Source organism: Gasterosteus aculeatus, chromosome 7 (assembly GCF_964276395.1).
Source record: "Gasterosteus aculeatus chromosome 7, fGasAcu3.hap1.1, whole genome shotgun sequence".
NCBI lineage: Eukaryota > Metazoa > Chordata > Actinopteri > Perciformes > Gasterosteidae > Gasterosteus > Gasterosteus aculeatus.
The window spans coordinates 16,437,478-16,461,259 of NC_135694.1; the positions used below are offsets into that span (position 1 = coordinate 16,437,478).

A 23,782-nucleotide genomic window follows, 5' to 3' on the forward strand; every position below is an offset into this window, starting at 1 on the left:
TGAATTTGAATATAGCATTTGCACTTCACACAGCTCTTTTAAGGCACGGCGCTCAGTGTGACAGTTAACTCTGAGACATGGCTGCGCTCCCACAGCGTCAGTCTGAAGGACTATTGAGCATCAGGAAAAAGGCCATCGGCTGCATCTGTATAGTCGGTCATAGGCGCTGACATGCTGGGACTTGACATAAAAAACTCCTGGCTGTATCATAAGGAAGAGAGAGCCAACGCGAGTAACCGAGAACTGGCAGGCATTAAGGAGAGAGGCAGATCAAGGTGCCCCGAGAAAAAGAGAATGACAGAGAGAGAGGCAGAGAGAGAGAGACAGAGAGAGAGAGCCAGAGAGAGGAGTAGTCAGTTCGAAGTATATTTTTGGGGCATGTCATATTTGTATTATCATTATATATATTATGATTCATATATATTTGCAAACAAATATCTGATGTTGCAAGATCATGTGTAGCATCTGTCGCCTTTATCATCATTTGGCCAGTGTGGGGGAAATGTGTTGATAAAAAATACTAGATACTAGAAAACTACTAGAAATACTAGAAAAACTAGCCGAGTACATTTGACATGAATAGCAAATGATGAGAAGAAGATAGCAATGTGAAAAATTAGAAGATTTATTTGTCATATTGCTGAAGGCTATTACTAGAACCTCCTCCTCCCGCAGGAGCAGCCGGGGCTCCTGACATTGGAGGTGGGGGAAAAGTGGTTCTGATGAAGAGGATGCTCTGTGAGCGAGGCCGAATGAGTCAGGTGAATATGAAACTGCCCTTGACTAAATTAATCACCGTATCGATGAAGATCCATCCATTTATTCAAATCATTTGAGTCGTTGCTCAATAATCACAGAGCATGGTGTTCCTTTTTCCTACTGCTTCAGTTACACATAGTGGATGCTTTGTCAGAATGTATGGATAGCACATGGCGGTGATCCATATATTGATGCACACAATCAGGCTCGAGGATCCCTCTCGTCTAAATACGCAGGATGATACCGCAGCTCCGCCTCGGGTTTCACACTCCAACCCACCTTAAGGTTCCCTTCGCTGCTGCGTTCACGTCCTATGTCAAAAACGGGGAGATGCAATCATCCTTTTTGCGACAATATAGAAACTTCCAGTTTTGTGCATAACGCTTGAAGCCTCGGACAAAACAACATATAATGTCCGGCATGAACACCTACAGCGAAGTAATGGCTGCATTACTATCTTAAACATGCCCGGGGGCTTTTATTGGATGCCACCTGTTGGATTTCCCTGACTGCAGTTGAGATACTGAAGGGCTAGTTTATGGTGCACGGTAAACTCAATCATTGAAAATATAAAACGAGTTTTAGTCTTACTTAAACCTTAGGATGGTTACCATGTTACAACAGGTGTTATTTAAACTAATATAATAACAAACACGTTGCATCCTCTTTGATGTTTTTACCACAGCCTTCTTTAATAATAATAACAGTAATGTCTTCACCCACAAACTACCTAAAATAAAACTAAGAAAACAAAACAAAAAAAGAAAAGGCACTAAATAGAAGAAAATAGCATAAAGAGTAATGTTTTTCACATATTGCTAGTATAGCATTGAAAACGTGATATCTTCATATTGTTGCCGTCAGTGCAAATTGAAATATGTTACGGTTTTAGAAAAAGCCATTTATGATAAAGGATTGTGTCTTTCTAGCCACTCAAGAGCCAATGAGGCTGTATTCTTTAACTTCACTATAGAATCACCGAGCATTGCCGTGTTCAGTGAATGCAACACTCCACTGAGAAACAGACAGCGCAGGCGGCCAATGGGCGGCCGAACCTCCTCCCGCGCCCTTCAATGGAACAAGTGCGGAGGAGGGGCCGCGCTTATCTGGGAGCTCGCGCTTGGTTTCACTGCGTCGTCTGCTCTCGTCCCATTGGCGCAGGTGATCCGTCTGAGGATGCGAGAGGAGCGCGGAGGAGAGGGGAAGAGAGAGGGGAACGCGCCGATGGAAAAGTGTCCAGGGCTCGGTTAAAAAGAAAACGGGATACCGGCCCTCTTCAGTTCGTCCTGGGACACTCGGAGATGAGAGATTAACCGAAAGGGGCACTTTGAGATATGCTGAGGTTTATTTTTGGCCGGCAATAGTACTATGATTTGGTATGTGGCCACTTTGATAGCAAGTGTATTCAGCACCCGAGGAACGGCCGCTCAAGGTGAGTCGAAGTGCAGCGTATGCATCCAATGACGCGTATTGCTCAAGTTATAACTTACCCCTTCTTCTTAAAACAAACAGTTTACCCGGCTCTCTGTTTGCCAACTTTGAATTTATCGCTAGTATGTTTTCAACATGTCCCGCTTTACGTCATTAAGTTCATACGTGGGTTCATCACCACACCTGAGCGGAGCCGGGCCGGCGGGCCGGCGGACCGCGAGGTCTCCTGTAACAGACGCAGGATAAGGAACTCCTTTGCTCAGAGCTTTTGCGTTTTTTTTAAGTGGGCAACCTGCTCGTTTGTAATACACCGCGGACACGAGTGTAAAACGGGCACTGCCGCCGGTAGTCTACCGGGAGTTGTGTCGTTCGTGTCTCCGGGTGATGGACGGCGGGCCCTTTGGCGTTGACGTTTATCCCTCCCGCGCTGTGTGGGTTCGCGCTCCTGGAGCTCCAGGGCCTTATTGGGGAGTTTTTCCGTTAAATGCAAAAGGCAAGATGTGATTAGCATGGTTCTCTGGTGGATTAATGGTCGCGGTGTGTCCGCTAGAGGGCGCGCTGCGCGAGCCGGCGGGTCTCGCGCGCAGGCTGCGTGGTGCAGCTTCGGTCTCATGGAGGGCGACTGCATGTGAGCTCCTACCTGATTGGAAATAGGAACGAATGCGATTGTTAAGACGAGCTGTGTTTTTTGTTTGACAAGGTGACGTCATGGCCGGAGACTACCTGCAGCTGATCTCTGAACTCCTTTTATATCAAACCGAACGTCATAGTTTTGCCATCTTTCACGATATAAAACACATGGCTATCCAATGAGTATTAATCATCAATTCTCTACTCTTTGAATATCGGAGAATATATAAATTTGGCCACTACAAAATCCCAGATAGAAATAGAAATATATATGCTTTTTTTGATCAGCCCAGAGTCCCAAACCGAATGTTTGAGATTCATGTATAAAACTCTAACTCTAAAAACGTGGCAATATGGACTTGTCTGCAGGTGAAACCAGTGAATTTTTGATGACAAAAATAACTGATAATTGAAAATCCATTAATCATCCAAACGCTCTAATACAAAAATGACATCATCCTGTAATCGCTTCATCGTGCAGTTGAGTGGTGAGCAAGCAAAGCTGCAGCAGCACCTCATGCTCAAAAGAAAAAAGAAGGCATTTCACCCTCATCCTTCCCTCTCGTCCCTACCACTCATTTATCAAAAGGGAGAGGAGGGCTGGGGGAAAGTGGGACAGCGTCTGTGCTTCAGCATCACTGATCAGATGATGAAGGAGAAGCACGGTGAATTTAAAGCAGCTCTACGCGGACACGCTTTGAAACTTTATTTCGTGCAGGTTTTGATGCGTGTTCACTTTCCTTGACATCTCGTTGGCACGACGCCCGGGACCCAGCTACACATTATGTGCAATCATGTAACGTCCCATCTAAAGAGGATACCATTAGAGCATCATCTGCCAAACGGGGGGGGGGGGGGGGGCTTAGGAAGACGTTTTTAAGCAGCTTCCCTCGCCTCTTCTACGGTCAGTAGTGCATGTGACTTGGCGGGCACCGGCCTTCTGAAGAGCTTCCCTTCAGTCGCCAGGCTTCTGCACATATGGTCCCGCGCCGCACCGCTCCGATGCAGCCTGCACGCTGGCCGTCTGAGGCAGGCGAACCACCCGGGCGTGAGCCAGACTGTCTCTCTCTGTTCGCCCCCACCCCTCTCCGGTTTCCTCTTCTCCCAACCCGTTTCATCCCCTTCCTCCTCTCACCCAGGTCCCCGCCGCCCTCCCGTCCCCCGTCCCTCCCCCCCTGCTCCTTCCTGTCGCCTTCCTCTTCCGTAAACTCGGGTGAACTTGTATCCCCCCCGGGTTTCAAGTGGCCTCTCTCTCAGCGATGGGCCAGGTAGCCGAGGAGAAGGGAACGTGGTGGGCTGTGTTAATGGATGCTCGGGGGTAGGGCTCCACGGCAACGTCTGCTGCCACACTTGTTACACAGACGCACACACACACACACACACACACACACACACACGCACACACACACAGGAGGATCCCCCGGAGGGAGCAGTGTGTCTTTAACCAGGATATGAACATATGCCTCCTAACAGGCTTTTTGCCCTGGACTGAGTTGCACTAATTATGACCAAGCTGGGAGATAAGTGCCACTTGGTCGCTCAGTAAATACATATGCCAACAACATGCTAACATGGCTGGGGGCCTGTAGTGAGGGTGGGCGGGGGCAATGACCTTGGAGGAGAGTGGCTGGAAACAACAAAGAAAAAGAAAATAGAAAAAGAAGAAGAATAATTCTCTTTTTTCATAGTTTAGCTATTAAAAGCTCTTTGTAGTGCTTTCATATCCAACCCGTTTGATGCTGAGTCTGGTTCTTTTTTTGGCTGTAACAGATAAGGTGTGATCATAAAGCCTTGGAGATTTGCAATGGATTCCCCCCAACTATGGAGTCCGGACACTGGTGGTGCTGGGGCTGATGAATCCGGTGCACAGATGTAGACTGGGCGGCGCCAAGGAGGCCGTATTGACAGCGGCATCAGTGTACTAAAGGCAGAGACATTCGTACTGCCTTATTGGCTTAAAATGTAGGCGTGTCCCTCGGCCATTGAGAGAACAACTTGATATCACCATTGATTTCCTCTTTTCACACTCATAGATATCCGAGAGGGAATCTGGAACAGTAGAGCCAAGTAGTTTATGTTATGTATTAGTAAATCATTTTTCTCTTTTTTAAAAATCCAAATCACCACTATAAGTGGAGAATTTTTTGGGACGGTTAGTTTTTGATTCTTGCTGTCAATCATAGTTCTTTGAAAGAGAAAGAGTTCTACCTCCCTCTCTGCAGCCCTCCTGCTTCTCTCCGTGTCGTGCCACTTTGTGCTTTTATTGGAACCAATAGATTCATTTAAACTACTTTCCATTTCGGATAGAGAATTGAAGACATCACCTTGAGCTTTTGAGAAAGGATCAATTTAGTGGATTTTTATAGTCCAATTAGTTAGTTAATTGTTGTCAGGTGCGGCCCTACAATTCTTGCCAGCATTTCCCTTCTCTAACATCCTTTTCCTTATCCATGAAAATGCTTGGCTTCCGTTTACGTATTGACAAGAATGTTCCCTGTCCTTTTTTTTAAATGTTGTTATCCTCTTTTTATTGTGTTGTCCCTCTAAGCTGATGGGGGACATTTTTCATTTGCACATCTGACCACCCTTGCAGTGGAATGAATTAATGCAATTACAGCTGCATTATTATTTTGCTGAGTGCTTTGCGTTCCTTCTCGCTGCATATAGTCAAGGACCTGCGTAGGCGGAAGCGAAAATGATTCTGTAGCGCCGAAGCTCCCGGAAAACTTTTGAACTTGTGTTTGTGATTCCGTGATGTGTCTTGTTGTGTATTTCAGAGTGGTGTGTGCGTTTGTGTTCGGCGTTTTTCGCTTAATTTCATTCTATCTTCAAGAACCGTCCTGTTATTCGTATGATCCCGCCAGTGTGATCGCTTGACGAGTGTCAGTCAGAACAGCTGCTGACCGAGAGAAGAAGAGACTTGTGTCTCGTTCACACGGTGGATTGAAATCTTGTGGCTGTTGAGCGTTTTCTCGTGGAAGAAGTGTTGAGCGTTCCGTGTGGAAACTCACTTAGTTATCGTATATATTTATTGAACCGATGCCGATCACTGTCAACAAACGACGGCCGTGTTTACTCTTAATACTTATTGTGATTAAAGAAGTGGATGGTAGAACGGTGGATAAACTTTGTGCCGCTTGCTCGTATTTTCAGTTTAAAAAAAATCTTAGAATAGCCACTAACAAATGGCAAATCCGTATCCTCAATAAAGCATTTCATGCGTATTTGTTCTCCCTACAGTATCAGTACAATCGCTTTATTTAAGAACAGCTGCTAAAAAGTTTTTCTAATTCATCAATAAATTGTTAAGATCTGTACTCAATGCAAGCCAGACCACATGAGCACGTGGATCTCCGTGCGATCTGACCTCAGAGCAAACAGACATCCAGGCATGATGGAATGACTAAAGTCTTAATGAAAAGGACACTGTAACCACGGCCAGAATGACTACACGTATTTTGTGCAGCTCTTCAGATTTTCACCGGTTCACGTATCTTCAACAACGTTGTCTTGGACTCTGCCAGTGGACCTGCGGCCCAGATAAATAAGGAATGAGATGAACTCCCAGCAGCCTATCTTGATGCTTTTAGGACTTCAAGCAGACCAGAGTTGAGACCTGAATCGGAACGAGGTGTTCTGCACTGAGCCCCCATGGCTTCGGATAAAGTGCTTCTCTAATTCCTAACTCCACGCTGTATTGAAATCAAAAATCCTGTAAAATGAGAGGATACATCTCGGCTCAAGCTCTTTCTCACTGAGCCTGACGCCTGGCCAAATGCCCTCAACATTTTTTAAGCTGGCAGTTGGTTGTTATTTTAGACTCAATGTTCCCACTGTCAACTTAATCGGGATCCAACATTGAAGCCAATTTCCACTAGTTTTAATTTGTTCCATGAATCTTTTAAGTGATTGCTCTGCGGTAAGAACCACCGGTACAGAGACAGACCGCAGGCCAGCCGGTCTGTCTGTGTACGCACATGGTAGGTAGAGGAAACACTTCATCTCTTCCACTTTGTGTCCAAACGGGGTATTCATTAGCCAAGTGGTGTATAGGAATTACTCTACCAAAACAATATCATTAGGTGTGTCTAGTGAACTCAATCAACTGGGCAGTTGGGCGGGGAGTGATTACGGTCGTTCACCAATCAGACAATTGGTGGTTCGATCCCAGACCCGGCTAACCCGCATGTCGATTGGGCAAGACACTTGACCCCAACATTGCTCCTGTAGCTGTGACTGCAGTCTGTTAGTTACTGATGGTCAGGAGGCACTTTGTATGGTAGCTGCTGTCATAAGTGTATGAATGGGTGAATGATGTCATGTAGTGTTAAAGCGCTAAAGACTACAAAAGCGCATGACAAGTATTCCACTTAATACATACATATTTCCATATAACTACATTCATTATTAATTGCTTCTAATGGATATTTTTTCAATAATTTGATGAACCATTTGATCTATAAAATGTCTGAAATGAATGAAAATGTCCTGCAGGGCTGCATGTACAGCTGTGCAGAAACATCTGCTCCGCTCCCTACACACGGTCCTTCCCGGCCACTGAGGAGGGTGAAAAGCAGCAGCCCGCTTACAAATGGCAACCTTCATAAAGGTGCTGGGATTAATGTGCTGATATTTATGCATTATCAGGAGGTGGGGAACATTACAACTTGTGGTCTTTTCTTTTTCTACGGGATGTTGTGTAGTTTATAGGCCTCATTACCACGTTGCTCACAGGGTTCTGCAGTTTGGCATATGGAGGGACAGAATCACGCAGCGACGCGGCCTCTGATGGGCACAGGCAACTCTACTCCCATCAGCCAGCAGGGAGGAACCGTGAAGGAAGTCGTTCGGATGCATGGAGGATTTTGATGGTGCTTCTTACTATCGGATACATTTAGGGGTTCAGATAAGGCCTTGATGACGCACAGATGCCCGTGTCCTGTAAGAATAGCTGTGGATGATTTAAAGAGTTGCGTCTGTCAGCTCTTCCATTCAGCCTCCAACAGTCCCGACATCTTGCAGCTGTTAAAGCAGGTCCCCCACGAGGCTCGTCATCGACAACAGCACCATTATGACTCATGTTGAACAGACAACAGACATTTTTTGGAGACATATATATATATATATATATTAAAGGGTGTATTATTTAATTTTGTTCTATTTTGTTTCTATTGGAATGTTGGAAAGCAGCATGGCGGCGTTGGCTTAATATACATCTTCATTTGGAGGGTTTTACGTTTTTTTTTTGGTTTCCTGTAACATACATCTTGGTTACTGTCCTGCTCAGTGTACTTTCTCTCAATACTGCAATCCCCTTCCCTCCCTCCATCCTGAGCCGGCTGGCTTCCTGCCCTGTCTCATTTTACAGCCTGGCCCACTGATGCAGCACAGTCAGCTTCCTCCATGTCGACTTCTCTACACCCATTAAACATTCATCGGATAGGGCCATAAGATACCTCAGTGTGGCCCTCAGCTCTGCTACTTCATTCAATTCAGCCCAATATCTGAACTTTACACTTTTAATGATGATGGCATACTTCTACTACCACTACCAGACTAGCGACGGAAAGCGTAAGTCTCTTCACATGCAGACATACGGGGAGTAGAAGCAGCAAGAAGCTGATTGACTAAATACACTTAAGGCTTTTAAAAATATCAGTATATCGTCATACATACTGTTACATACAGGTGCATTACTATCAGCCCTGTGCCCATGGTGGGATCCATGGCGGCTGCTTCCAAGGTGTCGAGTAACAACTTAGTGTTTTGCTGACATTAACTGTTTTTAATCTTTTCATCAAAAGGGTCAGAGCACTCAAGCCCAGCCATCAAAGAACAATGCAGACACGCGAGGCATCAATGAAGAGCTCTAGTAATTCACTGAAACGTAAAACGGAACTGCTCGGAGATAATGTATTGTAGAGTGTGCGGTTTCACATGTGGAGGATACAGGATGCCTGTGGAGGGATATGAAAAACGGTAGAAGAGAATAGTCCGTGCACTGGCGGCACGAGTGAGCAGGGAATGGCTGTCAAGTCTAAATAGAGACGTATGAGGGGAGCAGGATCGTGTCTCCAAAACCACCAGGTGAAATGTGCTTACTGGACAGCAGCGTTTTGCAGACAATACAGGATATGTGTCCTACACATCTGCCATGAATCCTATTTTAAGACCTCGCGACAGTATGCCGCTGAGTAGCGGCTGCAGGTGTAATGTGTGATCTTCCTCCCTTTGGCCTCTTTCCTTAAACATGATTGTTATTATTTGTGAGTAAAGCTGCGCTACTTAAAAGTAATTTGGTAATAAGAATAGGAAAGATTAATGAAAATTTTCACCCTCACTCGATTTCAAAATCCTGTGCTGCCGTTTCCCTTATCTAGCTGGACCTGATGCCATGACCTTGTCAGAGCAATGACAGGCCGCATTACTCCCTAACACGCAGCAGCACGTAGGTAGAGCCATTCTTTGTGAACAGTGGCTCCTGAGCCCCTTCTCTCTTTGGTGAATCCATTTGTTTATTGATTGTGGTTGGCAAACACAAGTCCACGGGGACAGTCGGTGACTAATTGGAGCAATAGCTCGTATAACTAGAGGATTCTTTCAGAGTGAGTGTCCGCCTCCAACTTGTCCTCACACACACACACACACACACACACACACACACACACACATATACATATATATGATGAAATCACAAGCTATACAATAACAACAGTGAAATTGAGGTAAAGTGCAAATGGAGGTGCAGTATGAAGTGTTCATGTCAAAGACGGCCTGTGGGAAGAAACTGTTTTTGTGTCTTGTAAATTGACGAATCCCCGTCAGCGCAGTTTTAGCGCTCCGGCTCTCTTCCCCTCGTCGGTGTCTCCGGCAAATCCCGAGGGAAGCAGGCGGTCTTCCAAACAAAAGCTCTGTGAACTTTCCAGATCAATGAAGTATAGCAGAAAAGTTTGATAAGTGTCTGAAGTTTAAAGGTTCCTCTCTGCTGAGTGTGAGACAAATAAATAAAACGGAAAAAGTATGAGAGCACCCACTACTGAGGCCCCCATACGCGGCAAATTCATCTCACTCTGGACTTCTTTGAAGCGCCTGTGTTCACCGAGTTAATCAGTAGCTTGTCTGGCTGTCTACCATCCTGACGCTGACTTTCAACTGGTTCACAATCTGCCACGAGCACGCTGGTTTGAAAAAGGTCTTCAGAATAATAATGTCTAATTCAGTAAACGATTTAATACTCACATGTTATGCTTAGGTGCAGTTATATGGCAATTGTTTATTTATTTTGGTCTTCACAGTCTTCACAAAACCAGTTGAATAGAAAAAATATATATTATATCTGACGTGATCCACATGACAAACAAAGTAATTCCACTAACCTTTAAAAAGTCATTATCAGTTTAAAAGGAACCATTTTGCAAAGCCTTTTGCAGAAAGGTCACCTGAGAGATTAGCCTGTAATTTTGTTCAGAATTTAACCTTCTAGATACACAATATATTATTTAGAGTATCAGGATGAATTGTGACATTAAATATGAACATCTAATTTCTAATATTCATAAATCAAACAGGACAAAGGTCAGAAATGTTTTCGAAACTCCACTCAAGGAGCAAGAGACCCAGAAACAATAGGATGACTTTTTTAGTAGCCTCTTAAAAATAAAGTATATTTTCATACTATATAGTAAATATTACTTATACTATGCCCTTTATAGACATGGCAGACAAGTATTGCATTTGGCAGCTTTCTTTTAATAATTTCAGAAAAAAAGATTTTGCAGCAATGATTAGGTTGATTCTATTTGTGAGAACCATTTGGTGCTAAATGTAACCTATTTTCACCACTTGAGGGTGTATAAAAATAATATGTAATAAGTCCCTTCAAATGCCACATCAAGACACTGAGCGGAACGCCGTTGAAGAATCTATATCCCGATATGGTATAAAAAAACGTTGACATTTGAGTTTCTTTTCGCAGCAATTTTCACTTCTTTCCAGACTGCTGTAGAAACTGCTCTCAATGTCAATAAACCCATAGCAATATGTCCCCTGAATGTCCTCGGTCTCTGGTTTGTATTTGTTGAGTTTGAGAATAGCCAAGAGTTCATAATATTTGTGATGTTGGCTGCCATGGTGTGAAATTGATGTGAAATGGCTGCTATGTAACTAGGCCAGGGGTGAAGCTACATGCTTCAAAAGGTATCTCAATACATGGTCAGCAATACAATAGAAAAACAAAATGTTTATCCATGCATATAGAGGTTGGAAATAGCACAATTTGATGCATTGCATCTTAATCAATAGTATTCTCATGACGCGTCATATATTCAATGCAGCTCATTGGTCATGGTTTTATGATAATAGTGCTCATAATAGATAACACAGTCCATAGTATTTAATTACATCATTGCTACCAATGCACGGCAGTTTTATTTGGACACTGCTTGTACTCAGCCAGCTGTTATATTAGTGTAGGACTGGGACACTAGCAGGGTGGACTATTGACTATAGTCAATGCTGGTTTACATGTAGCAGGGTGGACATTAGGTGGTGTAGTCGATGCTAGTTTAGATAGCACTTGCTGATATTTAGGCACCAAGCCTCAAGCTCTCGTGGACTGCTGTTGAAGGTAACCCCTCCCTCTGTTTACAGAAACGTCTGAAATACAAGTAGTGTAGAAATCTTACAAATAGTCGCTGGTTTTGACTTAACCACCGTGGTTGTACGGAGCATAGCTGATAATAAGCGGAGGTATTTTGCTAGTGGTAATGTTGATACCATGTTGATGTGTGGTAAGTGTAATTTTTAGGTCTTGCAGCAGGGAGAAACTACTCATTTAAGGGTGTGCGAAAATCAACCCAAGTTACTAAACACATGATTGCAAGTCTGGAGCCCTGAAGCCCCGCCCCCTTTTATTTAATTGAGTTTATTAATAAAGAACATGTCCAAATTGCACCAACATATGACCAAGATGGGTTCCCAGTAATACAACCGCTTCAACATGTGTGAAATAGACCAGGTAAACAGTGTTGGGGATATCTGAAGGACACAGACAGAAAGCTTGATCGTTAGATGTTTGGGTTATTTGAATGCCGTTCTGCTATCAGACACACACCAGCATGCACAAGGAGCCCAGGAAATGGCGGATGGTCATCATGACCTATCCCAGGTTCTTTAACAAGGAACCTTTCCAAACGAATTGTACCGAGGGTGACGACGTGCTAGAGTTTCATTCAATTGCAGCATTCCAGGCGCTTTCACACTTCAGCTTTAAGAGGAAAACACCGACATCATCCCAACCATATCTTTAGTTTTTTTTTCACATTTCACAAGTCTGCAAAATTACCAAAGGTTCCAGGTTCCGGGTGACACCCTGAAGGTATGACTAGATGTTTAGCCCAATTAAAGTCAAAATATTATAAGGATTAATATCCAAACGCTGATCTGAACGTTGGTCTGCCTGCTTTCACATCTGCTCCTGCCTGCACAAAGAATGTCACAGGCAGAGCATTTCAATAGTAGGACATCTGGGTCAGCAGAAAGGACTCAGACAGATGGCATTAAAACACTCTTCAACAATGTTTGTGACTTGATAGGCACGATAGTCACTTTATATTAAAATGTGAGTTGTGAGTCACGGGAGGGGTGGGGGGGGTCCCTACAGCCGGCTCCAAAACACAAACAGAAAGTGTCCTCTTTACGTCGGGGTTGAGGGAGTCCTGCCGCCCAACAGGTCTCACTTGAGGGATCGGAGTTTTCTCCGATGCTCCGTTCCAGCCCTCCCAGCTCGGTGCTCTCCTCCAGTCGTCCCTCTCGTCAACCAGGTGCTCTGTCTTTTAAGCCCGGCTGCAATCAGGTGGCTGTGCTGTGAGGCATTCTGGGGGCTGTAGTGTGTGGCGGCCATGTTGGGGTAGAGCAGCCGATCCTTTGTGGGAACGTAGCAGCCTTCTACAGCTTGTCCACTTGTGATGCCACAGCTGCCCCTTTGCAAAGCAATGTCAATTCCTTATTAGCTGTTTATTTATGATTAGTTCTTAGATCTTTGGAAGTAAATCCGAGCCCGCAAATCTGGTCCAGAGCAAAAGTCTGTCTCACTTACGAATATTTGATTTGTGCGCTTGGACCTGATTGGCGGTCTCTGATTTTGACATTGATTTGCCTTCATACAGAATACACAGAAATCTGAATTTTGTTCAGGAATTTCAGGTTCAGGACTCCGATCAGGACCAACAATTGGGTCATGGAGAAGGACAGGATTAACGTACGGGGAGAATTTCATTTACACCATGATAGAAACCGTCTGTCCTGAAATCTGTTCTTGTCTGGTTGGACCAGGCAAAGTCACCTTGACCAGGGACCTCAGCTGTTTGCTACTTGAAAATGGAAATGAATTAAGTCAACCATGTTGTCATAATATGCTGACTATAGGCAAATATTTGCCGTGTTACTTAAACCTCCTGTTTGCTCTGCTCCTCGTGTGATGCAGGAGAGTTCAGATGCTTTTGCACCTCGGAAAGATCTCCTGTGAATTCCAGATGATGAAAGCTTGAAAGTAGGAGACCAGAATTTAGGTCAAATCTTTCACCCTTTGGTGTAGTGTTATCGTGTTAAGGTACCCTGATATATGCAAGGTTTAAAGCACAAGCTGACAAACAAAAATATGAGCAATGCAATTTTCCTAAGCTCACAGGCAGAACAGTTTCACTTTCTGGGTTCTGATTTTTTGATTTTGTTCAGTTCAAACAGCCTCAATTCATTCTCCCTCACTGCTCTTCCCAAGTGGATTATCACTTCCTGCAAAAACTATCTGCACAATGAATACGTAGTTCACACATTTTGCCTTATTGATCTAAAACTGTATATGTCTTCAATCTTACACTGGAGAATTGAAGCCCTTAATTAACTTATCTAATGCTTTGGGGTAGAAAATGATTCGGATGAAGTTAAAAAAAAATCATCTTATTATCACTCTAGGTTTTTATGAACATATTGAGCGTTACACTGTCATGTGTGATTCTAAAATATATGAACAATTAGCAATAGTAGTAAACATGTAAAAATAAACTGAATACATCATTGCATTTGCTAAGAGATGAGTCCTCTGTGTTTGTGCCCTCTCAAAGTAAGGCTCGTCTAGGAGTTATATGTTTTCATCTTGCAACTGAACACTTTTAAATTTGGTATTCACTTGTAAAAAACGGAGTGACAATGCCAAAAATGCTGAAACTTACATTGCAACATACGTTGCAGCTTCGAAACAGTAGTCCACAAACCAACGAGCGACGTCACAGGTCCACCTCGTCCACTACGTCCATTCACATTCCCCCCCAAAACATCACAGCCCTTGAAATCAGAAAATGATAATGTCACAGTATTCATTATGCATCAACATGCTTCATTATTTTCAGCTGATATGAGCCACTGCATAACTTTAAAGCCACGCGGGTGACGCCTCCAGATTGTGGTAGCAGATGATAAAGGGGTTTGAAGGCCAAGTGGCAGAAAGAAATAGAAAATATTCTAATAAAGTAGTTATTTCCTGCGAACCACTTGACTTTTTAATAGACAAACTTGGATCATAAAAAAAACCTCCTGCTCATTGTAAATCCCTTTTGGCTTAGCGGGCAGGCCGGTTACATCATTAATGCTTCCATTAATTTCATGGACACATCATCATTTTATTTTCACCACCTCAACTTTGGAATAAGATATGTGAGAACAGGTGCAGGTGCTAGAGTAATAGGTGGCGTGACAATGCACTGACCTTTCTATAGTCATCAATAATTCATGTTGTATTGTGTAAAAATCTCATTTATTTTTCATTTTTGTTGGCACTTAGCAGAGTGGGCCGGTTGTCACTGCTAGACGGAGCCAAGAAGGAGTCAGGGGACCAGCGGAGACAGTGATGAAGGGAAGCTCCTGTACATTTGGTGTTTTAAGTGCTAACACTCTCAAGCTGATATATTACAACAGAGTATGTGTGTGAGTGGTGAGGCTTCCTCCTTGAGTTGTTTATTAATTGCATCTCACTAAAGCTTCACGCGGTCTCATTTGTCACCTTGAATAAATATAGAAGTGCAGTGTTCTCAGAGGCTCCTGTGTTAATATGAGCCTTTCTGCACTGTCACATGGTATTATACAGTCATATATCATCTGTTATACGTCCACATAGTAGAGGAAGAGCTCTCTATCTTTGACTCACCAGCACCTGGGATCAAATATTACTTATAAATTATTTTAGAAAAGCCGTTTACTAAAGCATTATGAAGGACATAATACCATAATCATATCATACATAATATATAAGGCATCTCTCTGTTTGCAACATACATTTACGGCGTGGTGCAAAAAACAGCTTTGGTATGATATGTATATTTTTTTTAAATCAAAGGTCGTGGCCGCTTAGAGCAACAAGTAGGCTAGAATTTCAAAAGGATGTTGTCGCCCAGCAACCGGATGTGGAGAAAGCGGCACGTTCCACAAAGAGGATGCGTTCCAGTTGGACCAAACCAACACCTCCAATGTTCTGTGTTCATGACAGAGAAGGTTTAAAAAAAGGTTTAGGCTTGGCTGTTGAGGAAAGGTTTGTGTAAATTTTGAGGTATAACTCAGCACAAAGGAAACAGAGGCAAATGAATGAGCATGAAATGTGCATCTTCATGTTTGCTGAAAAGGCAAAAATAGATGAAAGCTACTTCTTACCTCAGATTAATTGATGAAGCTGGATATAGATCCCCAATGTTTTTTGTTTGTTTGATGTTTGACTGAAGCCCCTTTTAAATGATCTCAATAGTCAAATATACATATATAACGGTAAGTAGTTGGGTCTCCCATTTGTTTAACATTTCAGTCAGAAATCTGGATTATGGATATTTAAAATGGCTTCAATCTTTTAATGGATTTCAACAGCACAGATCCAACTACAGTACATATTTCACACCACTTCTGATTGAACCATTACACAAACCTCCCAGAAAAATATAAATTACAAAGTAGCATTATTACACAAGTGTTACAGTACTGCTGGAACATCACACATACGCTGCAAACAGACCCTCCCCTTCCCTTCCCTCTTCTGCAGTGCTCAGTGTGTGTGTGTGTGTGTGTGTGTGCATGCGCACTTCAGTGGTTGGACGTAGCGATGATGCCCTCCCTTGGCTCTTTGATTGTAGATGAGCTGAACCCTTATGGGTGGGGATGGGCAAATGAGTGGTCCCCCCACCCTCCTGTTCCCTCTCCCGTCTCATCAGTTACAAACAGTGAAGTCATACCTTCCAAGGGACCTGCTTTCCTTTTTTTTTGGTGCTATCCGCCATGATGTCACCAGCAGCCAATCAACACATGGCACCGCTTGAGGAAGCGTGTGCATGTGTGTGTGTGTGTGTGTGGTGGCTGGGGGTGTTTTCACCACTGGGAAAAGCACAGTTATTATCTGTTCTGCCAGCGTGCTCCAGAGCACACATGCACATCAAAATCACGAAATCCATGGGTTGGTTCTGATCCATGCTGCCTCTCAGTGATGTAATGCTCTCTGCGTTACATAAGAGCGCTGTATGCTGCATGCTATTGATAGGCCTGCGGTGGTAATGATGTATTCAGAGACAGACTCACGGCGCATTGCATTTCATTTCACGAGGTGATTAGCAGCTCCACGTTACACACGGGATACACAGCTCAACTCCTGTTAGAATTTCCCTTTGAATACGCCCCCTCTTATTGCATTAGCTTGGACAATTGGGCCTAATCATAAGATAAACATCCTCGGTTTTGTGAACAACCCAGAAATTTGGTCAAAATACATTTTGACCTCCCCTCAAGGTCACTGTAGATGGCTTTTGTGCTTCTCGGCTGCAGCCGTAATACGGTTAAAACCTTCAAGTCGAGACTGATAATTTGAGTTAGCGCTTCATGGCCAGCCTTGAACGGATATTCAGACATTACAGCGGGGTAATTTGTGTGGTCTGTTCCACAGCGAGCACATTCTGCTAATTGCCAAACGGGAGGAGCATCAAGTGCCTGATGGACTGCAGCTCAGCACAATGTTATTCTCTCAGCGCTTGTGCTCCCAGCGAGCTGCTTCTCCTCACCTTTCTCTTAACTGTTACACATGCAGCACCTCCGCGGTAAGATGTGTGAGATAGCCGCAAGCATTACGTCCCATCCTGCTGTCAGGGAATCCCGTAGTCATCGTTCGCCAACTGTTTGACTACACTACACATTTTTGCAATAAAAATAAATCATCACTGTTTTACCCATGCAATAGTTCTATGTTATTACAAGTTATATTTTTTTCATGAAGCAGTGTAATGACCAGTCAGACTGTAATAATAACGGTAGACTAGCAACAATTAGTTTTTGTCAATGGAGTCTGGGGTCTTTGAAAGGAGAATAGCTAAGAACTTAGAAAGGGCTGTAAAGTAAAACTATTCCTAATAAAGTATGTTTGCATCAACTGGGGATAAGTTCCCCTTACCAGCCCCAAAATATCCAAACTATCCCTTAAAATATACTGTAGGTGCAGTTCTTAATCTATCACCATAGGCTTCCTCATTTTTATCATTATAATATTTTCATTTACCATTCGTCTGCCATATGCACTTGAGTATTTTAGCTGATCTCAGAAAATATGTTTTTGCTCACATCTCCGCATGCTTGGCTACAGAATATAGCGTCCTGCCGCGCACGATGCCCACTGTATGCTCTCAGTAACGAGAGACGTCGCAGGCAGCGGAGCAATATCTGTCTGCGGGAGGAAGTGGCTGCCTCGCTCGGCCTCCTCATCGGTCTCGAATGGCGTGTACGTCTCATTAGCATCCCACATCGACTAGTAAACCGCTCCCGCGCTCATAAAGCCGGGCTACATAGTAATGCCTTTTTTTGATGCCCTTCGAGCAGCTGACACATGTTTTCACTGGGTTAGTCCAATCACTGAGCTAACGGAGGGAATTCTTCATGTGAAAGTGTTATTGAACATCAGTTGCATTATTGTCCCATGCATGTTTTCGTTCTGTCAGTCGGAATTAGATAAAAAAAAAGACTGTCGAGATGAATCACATTCATGTGTCACAAACACTTTCACTCACTTCTCTGGGTGAAACCCTTTTGCTTTCCAGCTTTCCGAAGAACCTGCAGTCTAATCTGAACCATCTCTAATGTACACAGTTCTGTGAAACCAGGGGAATCGCCTTACCCCCCCCCCCCACCCCCCCTGTGTGCTGCGCAGGGTAGATGTTGAGGTGGAAGTAGCCTAGCAGCTAGCTTAGGCTAGCAATGGACAAAGTGGTCCTTTTGCCACTCATCCCTCTTCTGTTCGACATGGAAGAATTCCTCTGCACAGGCCGCTGACTTGTCAAAACGGCCAATGCTTTGAGCAGGTAACGCGCCGTGTATTGAGTGGGCCGGTCTGACAGTAACTCACGGGCCACTTTTTACCCCCAGTCAGCCCCCGGGGGTGGCGATTGTGGCGATCATCTCATCAGATTCTCTGCCAGAAAGCAAATGGGCATATTTTTTTTCCCACGTTTTATACTCTTCCTTAAAACAAAGCTCTTATTTGCAGACTGTTGCTGTTTTTATTGTGTGGATTATAGTAGAAAGCTGGTGTGTGTCACGTGGTTACATATGCCTGAACCCTTAAAAATGACCGGTCTTAACCCTAACCCTAATCCCCCTTTTATATCTGCTTTGTGATTTAAAGATTCAAATAGAATTTGAATGACTCGTCTGACCTGTGTTAACCCCTAGGTGCCCACGGAGTGCGAGAGGAGCCACAGTTTGTGACGGCCCGTGCGGGAGAGAACGTCATCCTGGGATGCGACGTGTCCCACCCCCTGAACGGCCAGCCCTACGTGGTGGAGTGGTTCAAGTATGGAATGCCCATCCCCTTCTTCATCAACTTTCGCTTCTACCCTCCTCACGTGGACCCAGAGTACGCCGGTGAGATGGTGGATGCAGTCACATTCACACTACACACTACCAGGCTGAACTCAAGAAACAATTGTCACGATTTCCCCTGAACGAAGTTTCTCAAAAATTATTTCACTGAATGTTGCCTGATTGCAAACTTTATTTCAAGCTGCAATGGCTAATAATAAACAGTTTTATGAATCTGTTAATCACATACCGTAGAATGCCGGTTATAAACCAATACATTTTTCTTTTCTTTTTCTCATCCCGGCGGCTAAAATAAGGGAGCGACTAATTTTGGGATTTATTTCCGCCATCGCTAATCCCCAGAAATAAACATGTTCAAGACACAACGTAACGCGTACAAAGCAGCTTTTAAACTAAAGGCTATCGACGTGGCCATTGAAAGCTGCTTAGGATCAACGAGTTCACGGGAAGACGTTGGAGACTGCAGCAGGGAGAATTTGCCTCACAAAGCGTTCAGAGAGAAGCTCCTGGCCCGAACTAGGGAACAAACTACAGGACTGGGCCAACACACAGAGAGCCTTGGTGTTTCGATGCATCACAGATGGACATCGGTCAGTTACACCCGCCTTTTTCAACCAGTGTGCCGCGAGAGGCTGTTAGGTGTGGCGTGAAAAAAAATCATTTTTTACATACTGTCACTTCATTGGTGAAAAAAAAAACTTGTGTGCCAACTTGTGTGTTTGTGTGTGTGTGTCGTCGCGCTGTTGGTGGTATGAAGGCTCAATACTTCCCTCTGCCTGTGGGTGGCGGTACGCAGCGTAATTAATAGGCAGATTTGCTGAGGCGACAATTTTAAAAGTGAGATTTAAGGCTGGCGCATGCTTCTGCGTCTGCGTCGCTGCGTCAACGCACTCGTTTCAATTCATGGTTCTAAAGTCTTGTGTGTGTTGCAGAGCAATTCACCGCCAGAACAACAGGCGGAGTAACGTGTTTTTGTTGAAGACGACCTAGAGAGTCACGTCTATTTATTTGTTTGTTTGTTTATTTATCATAGACTTTTTGCCCCGTGCATCACCACTGCTGCTTTTCATCGCGGACACATTTGTCTCGTATTTTCCTCCACAACTTTGTGCACCTCTCAACTGGCAAACCAGCGTTTGCGGCGATCTCCCTCCATGAATCCAACCCGCTTCTACAACCCGCCAATGACGGCTTGTATAAGCGGTCATATTTACGCATTTAACGTCAATCTGATCTGTTCTCTTGTAAACATTCTTCGTTTTAATGGCGGTATCGGGCTATGAAAGCAGAAATGTGAGACTCCGTAAAGGATCTAGTTAGCGGACCAATCGCAGGCCGGTGCGCTGCGGGAGGCTAATGTTACAAGGGGGGACTCAAATAGAAACTGAACTTGGTGCGTTTCCATTAGATTGGTAAACAAAATGTCTCCCTTGATTCATGGAAAAGTGTCTCCCTGACATGTGCAGCGGTGTGTTTTACAGCTCCAGGAAAGGTTTTGCTAGAGTCGTTGCATTCCATCCAGAGATAATTTACATCCAAATGTGTGGATGGAAACATGGTGTTGTAGGAACAGCGTGGGTTTGTTAAGCAATAGCTAAGTGAGTAGAGACGGTGGGCCCACTCAGAGCAGACGCGTGTGAAGGAGTCAGTTAGTAAATATACAGTGAAGGTTGCGGTTCGTCGATGAATATATGTTGCTGCTCCTAAAAACCTGAGCTATGCCATTTAACTCCTTTGAGCCCTGTTTTTTATTATATGGCATCATCATACAAAGGCTGGCTATGATGGCTACGTGGGTTTTCAGCTCAATGAGTTGTGTTTTGTGATGAAAATGTCATGATATTTGCTCAGATCGTACATATATTGAGAATCCACAAAACACATATATTAGATGATGTCTGTTTAGGTTAAAGGGTTCAAATACATCAATGTATCACCTTCTTGACAACAGTGCTGCTTTTTATATGTGGTACCAAACCAGTATCCTAACTAATGCAGACAGCTTTAATGAGAGGACATGTCCTTTAAGGCGGCCTTTCACTGCACACTATTAATATGTTGTGCTCAAGATGAAGTTTGCTGAAGAGGTGAGAGGGCTTTCCCCCTCGCCCTCGTTTGATTTTTCCCCTTTCTAGATTTTTTATTATGTATTTATTCTAGGCCTGTAAAAATGAATGCATTAATCTATGTGATTATTGTGGCCGAGCCGCAAATGCGCTAAAATATTTTAATGCAGTTGGCCCAACTTTGTTTACTTCCGGTGTGTTAGATCATAGAGACGGTAGTTGAAGATGGAGAAAGCTTTTTGCATTGGAAGTAAAGTGACAGCTGTGACAGGCTTAACATAGTATGCTAATGATACTTACATTGCAACACATTTGTCAGCATCAGAGCTCAACATATGTGTGTGTGTGTTGGCCATTTGGAACCAGATCCAGGATTTACGTGTGAATGGCAACTGCGCTCATCTGAAGACTGGAAACACATTTAAAGTCTCAGGGAGACAGATGTGCTGTGAAATGAAATATTTGAGCCGTGTACATTTAAGAGACAATCCAAATCAAATCTTTCACATTTGATTGGACTGCTATAAAAGGGGCCTGGGTAAGAGTTTTGGGGGATACGCACTGGTCCGTCGCTGGTTAGATCAGGAGGATGACAGGTGGGAAGCAGTGCTGGGCCATATTACTGTATTGTCAAACAAACTAAAATATGTATATATTGTTTCTATCACAATCTTTAAAAACCAGCGGCCAAAAGTTACAGCAATGTTTACGTCAGTTGCACGTAGCTTTATGTTCTGATCCTTGCATGGGGGCTCTGGAGAGGACACAACATCCCGAAACATTCCCAAACTCAGATTGAAAACAATACAAGATGTCGCAAGGCAGGTCTGACCTATGACTTTACAACAGCGCTTTCTAGAAAAATACGAATGCACTAGTTCATTGGCATGTAATGGCTGCCTCGCAGTGAGAAACACAGCTGGTTAAATATTAAGTTTACACTTGAATCATATCTCAGCCTCGTTAGTTTGGGAATATTCTCACGTACACGCTCCCCACTTTATGTTTTCTGTTTTACAGAAGCAAAATGATGGATTTTTTAAGTAGAGAAAAAAATCTCTGACTCTGATACCTTACAAACAGATTTATTGACATGCATTTGTCAGATAACAAGAGATGAATCAGTATTAAAAATGTTTACATTTGTTTTCACTGCACAGAGGCACACATTAGTTTGTGAAGTCAATTGCTGAAAGCTTCTAGATATCAGAATTGTCGAACACTATCGAGACTGCATACATTGAACTAGTTTTTAGGGACGATGCGAACGATCTATGCTTAGCATTGTTCTGAAATTATTCCCGCAGTCCTTTGAGCCACATGGCGATTCATGTCGTCTTTTCAAACAGCCAAAGTCAAATATGCGACGTTCTGAAGTCACAGGTCACAGCCAAAAGCTGCTGAGATAAATAGAGGCTCACATTGTACCCTGTTTAGATCGGGAGGATGTGTGGGGTTAATGACCGGAGCCAGCCACAAGGACACAGCTTCCTAGACACCCAACTGCCCTTCTTTCTCAAACAAGCCTTTGTCCCTTTTTAATATAGAGAGGAAAAGGAGGAAGCATCTATGACAAAGTCTTAAACATTTCCATGAGAACCAGTAGAAGAGCTGGACATTGGTTGATAGTCACACAGGAAGAAAGTAACAGAAATTGAAGAATGAAAAATTAAGAAACAGCAGGAAGTGGTCCCAGATTACATTGTTGAATGCACCCACACACCCCTGTGAAAGACCTCCAAGCTGGTCCTGAATGGTCAGCTGAAAACTGTCGATTGGTGCATCTCTGTAGAACTGATCTTATAAAACAAACATAAACACATTTTTCTTTAAGGTCTAAACTGACTGTATGTAGGACAGTCAAATATGGTGTGTGACGGCACCACTGCAGTGCTAACAAGCCAAACCACAGCGTCAGGAGACCTCATGTGAGGTTTTTGAAAATGTGGACCCAAAGGCAAGTCCTCTGATGTGATCACAGTTAACGTCAGTCACGAGGAATGGGACTTTGTGACAGGCTGCAATGTGCTGGCTGAGGGGGCCAATAGAAGAGACCCGAGTAGGTCCGGACTAACTGAATCGAAGACAAGGGGAGGAACAGCTGGTGTGCAATTACTCCCATGATCTAAGGTCCAGCTCACTGCTGCTTTCTTTCCCCATAGGGATACGGTTCTTGTAACGCATTACAATGTGCATATGTCAGTCTCTACTGCTACAGAATTGTAGATTTTTGGGGCATTTCAGTAATTATTATGTCTGACAAAGAAAATATTATTATTATTGCGAAAATATGAATGCCCGAAGCAAAAAAATGCTTGTATGGAAAGTCTTGCCATAGTCTGAGAGCTTCTGAAACATCCTCGGAGGAAGTGGTGCACAGAATCCCAATAGTTTAGGAAATAAACGTACATTTTAGGACTCCGTTGTCACCGTGTTAAAAGAGACCTAAAACCACACACAGACAGCTTTCTGTTGAGCTTGTGCAGCCGAGGGCTGCGTCTCACCCATTCTCTGCACCAAGGCTGCAACAGTTTTATATCTTCTCTACAAAGCGTATCAGCGCTTCACTCCGTGTGTTGCAGCCCCTTACATTACAATCACCACAGACGTACACACACTGGAACACTGCTTTCTCTTTAGTCTTCACTAAGACGCAAATCAACTAAATGACATGCTCTCAATTGTAACAGTTACTCATTAGCCGTGCTTGGATATGATAATGCTTGTTGAACAGGTGGTAGATTATTGTTTTCTTAATTTAAAATGTTTTATCGCATTTAAGAGCTTGGTTGGTTTGCTTTGGCGTCCCCGCTCTCTGATCCGCTGCTCTCTGTCTGTGTAACTTCACTCAAAGCAAAATGTGTAGTCAGACCTTTTTTACCTGACACAGACTGTAGGTCAGCTGCAACATCACATGTGTCAATAGACTTGATTGAGGTGTGAGATCTCTTGAGACTTGAGTCCTCACAAAAAAAGTTGACCGATGACTTTCAAAAGTCCAATTG

The 23,782-nt window shown here is 43.6% G+C and overlaps 1 protein-coding gene across 5 annotated transcripts in view; it reads left to right on the forward strand.

Moving 5' to 3' along the window:
• The first annotated feature begins 1,887 nt into the window (after positions 1-1,887).
• LOC120822335 (protein turtle homolog B-like) overlaps positions 1,888-23,782 on the forward strand; it is a 79,419-nt gene continuing 57,524 nt past the window's right edge. For all 5 annotated transcript variants that reach the window (XM_078106510.1, XM_078106512.1, XM_078106511.1 and 2 more), the window contains exons 1-2: positions 1,888-2,191; positions 18,562-18,753. In XM_078106510.1, coding sequence (XP_077962636.1) covers positions 2,128-2,191; positions 18,562-18,753 — 256 coding nt within the window. In that variant the 5' untranslated portion in view covers positions 1,888-2,127. The remainder of the gene's footprint in view (positions 2,192-18,561; positions 18,754-23,782) is intronic.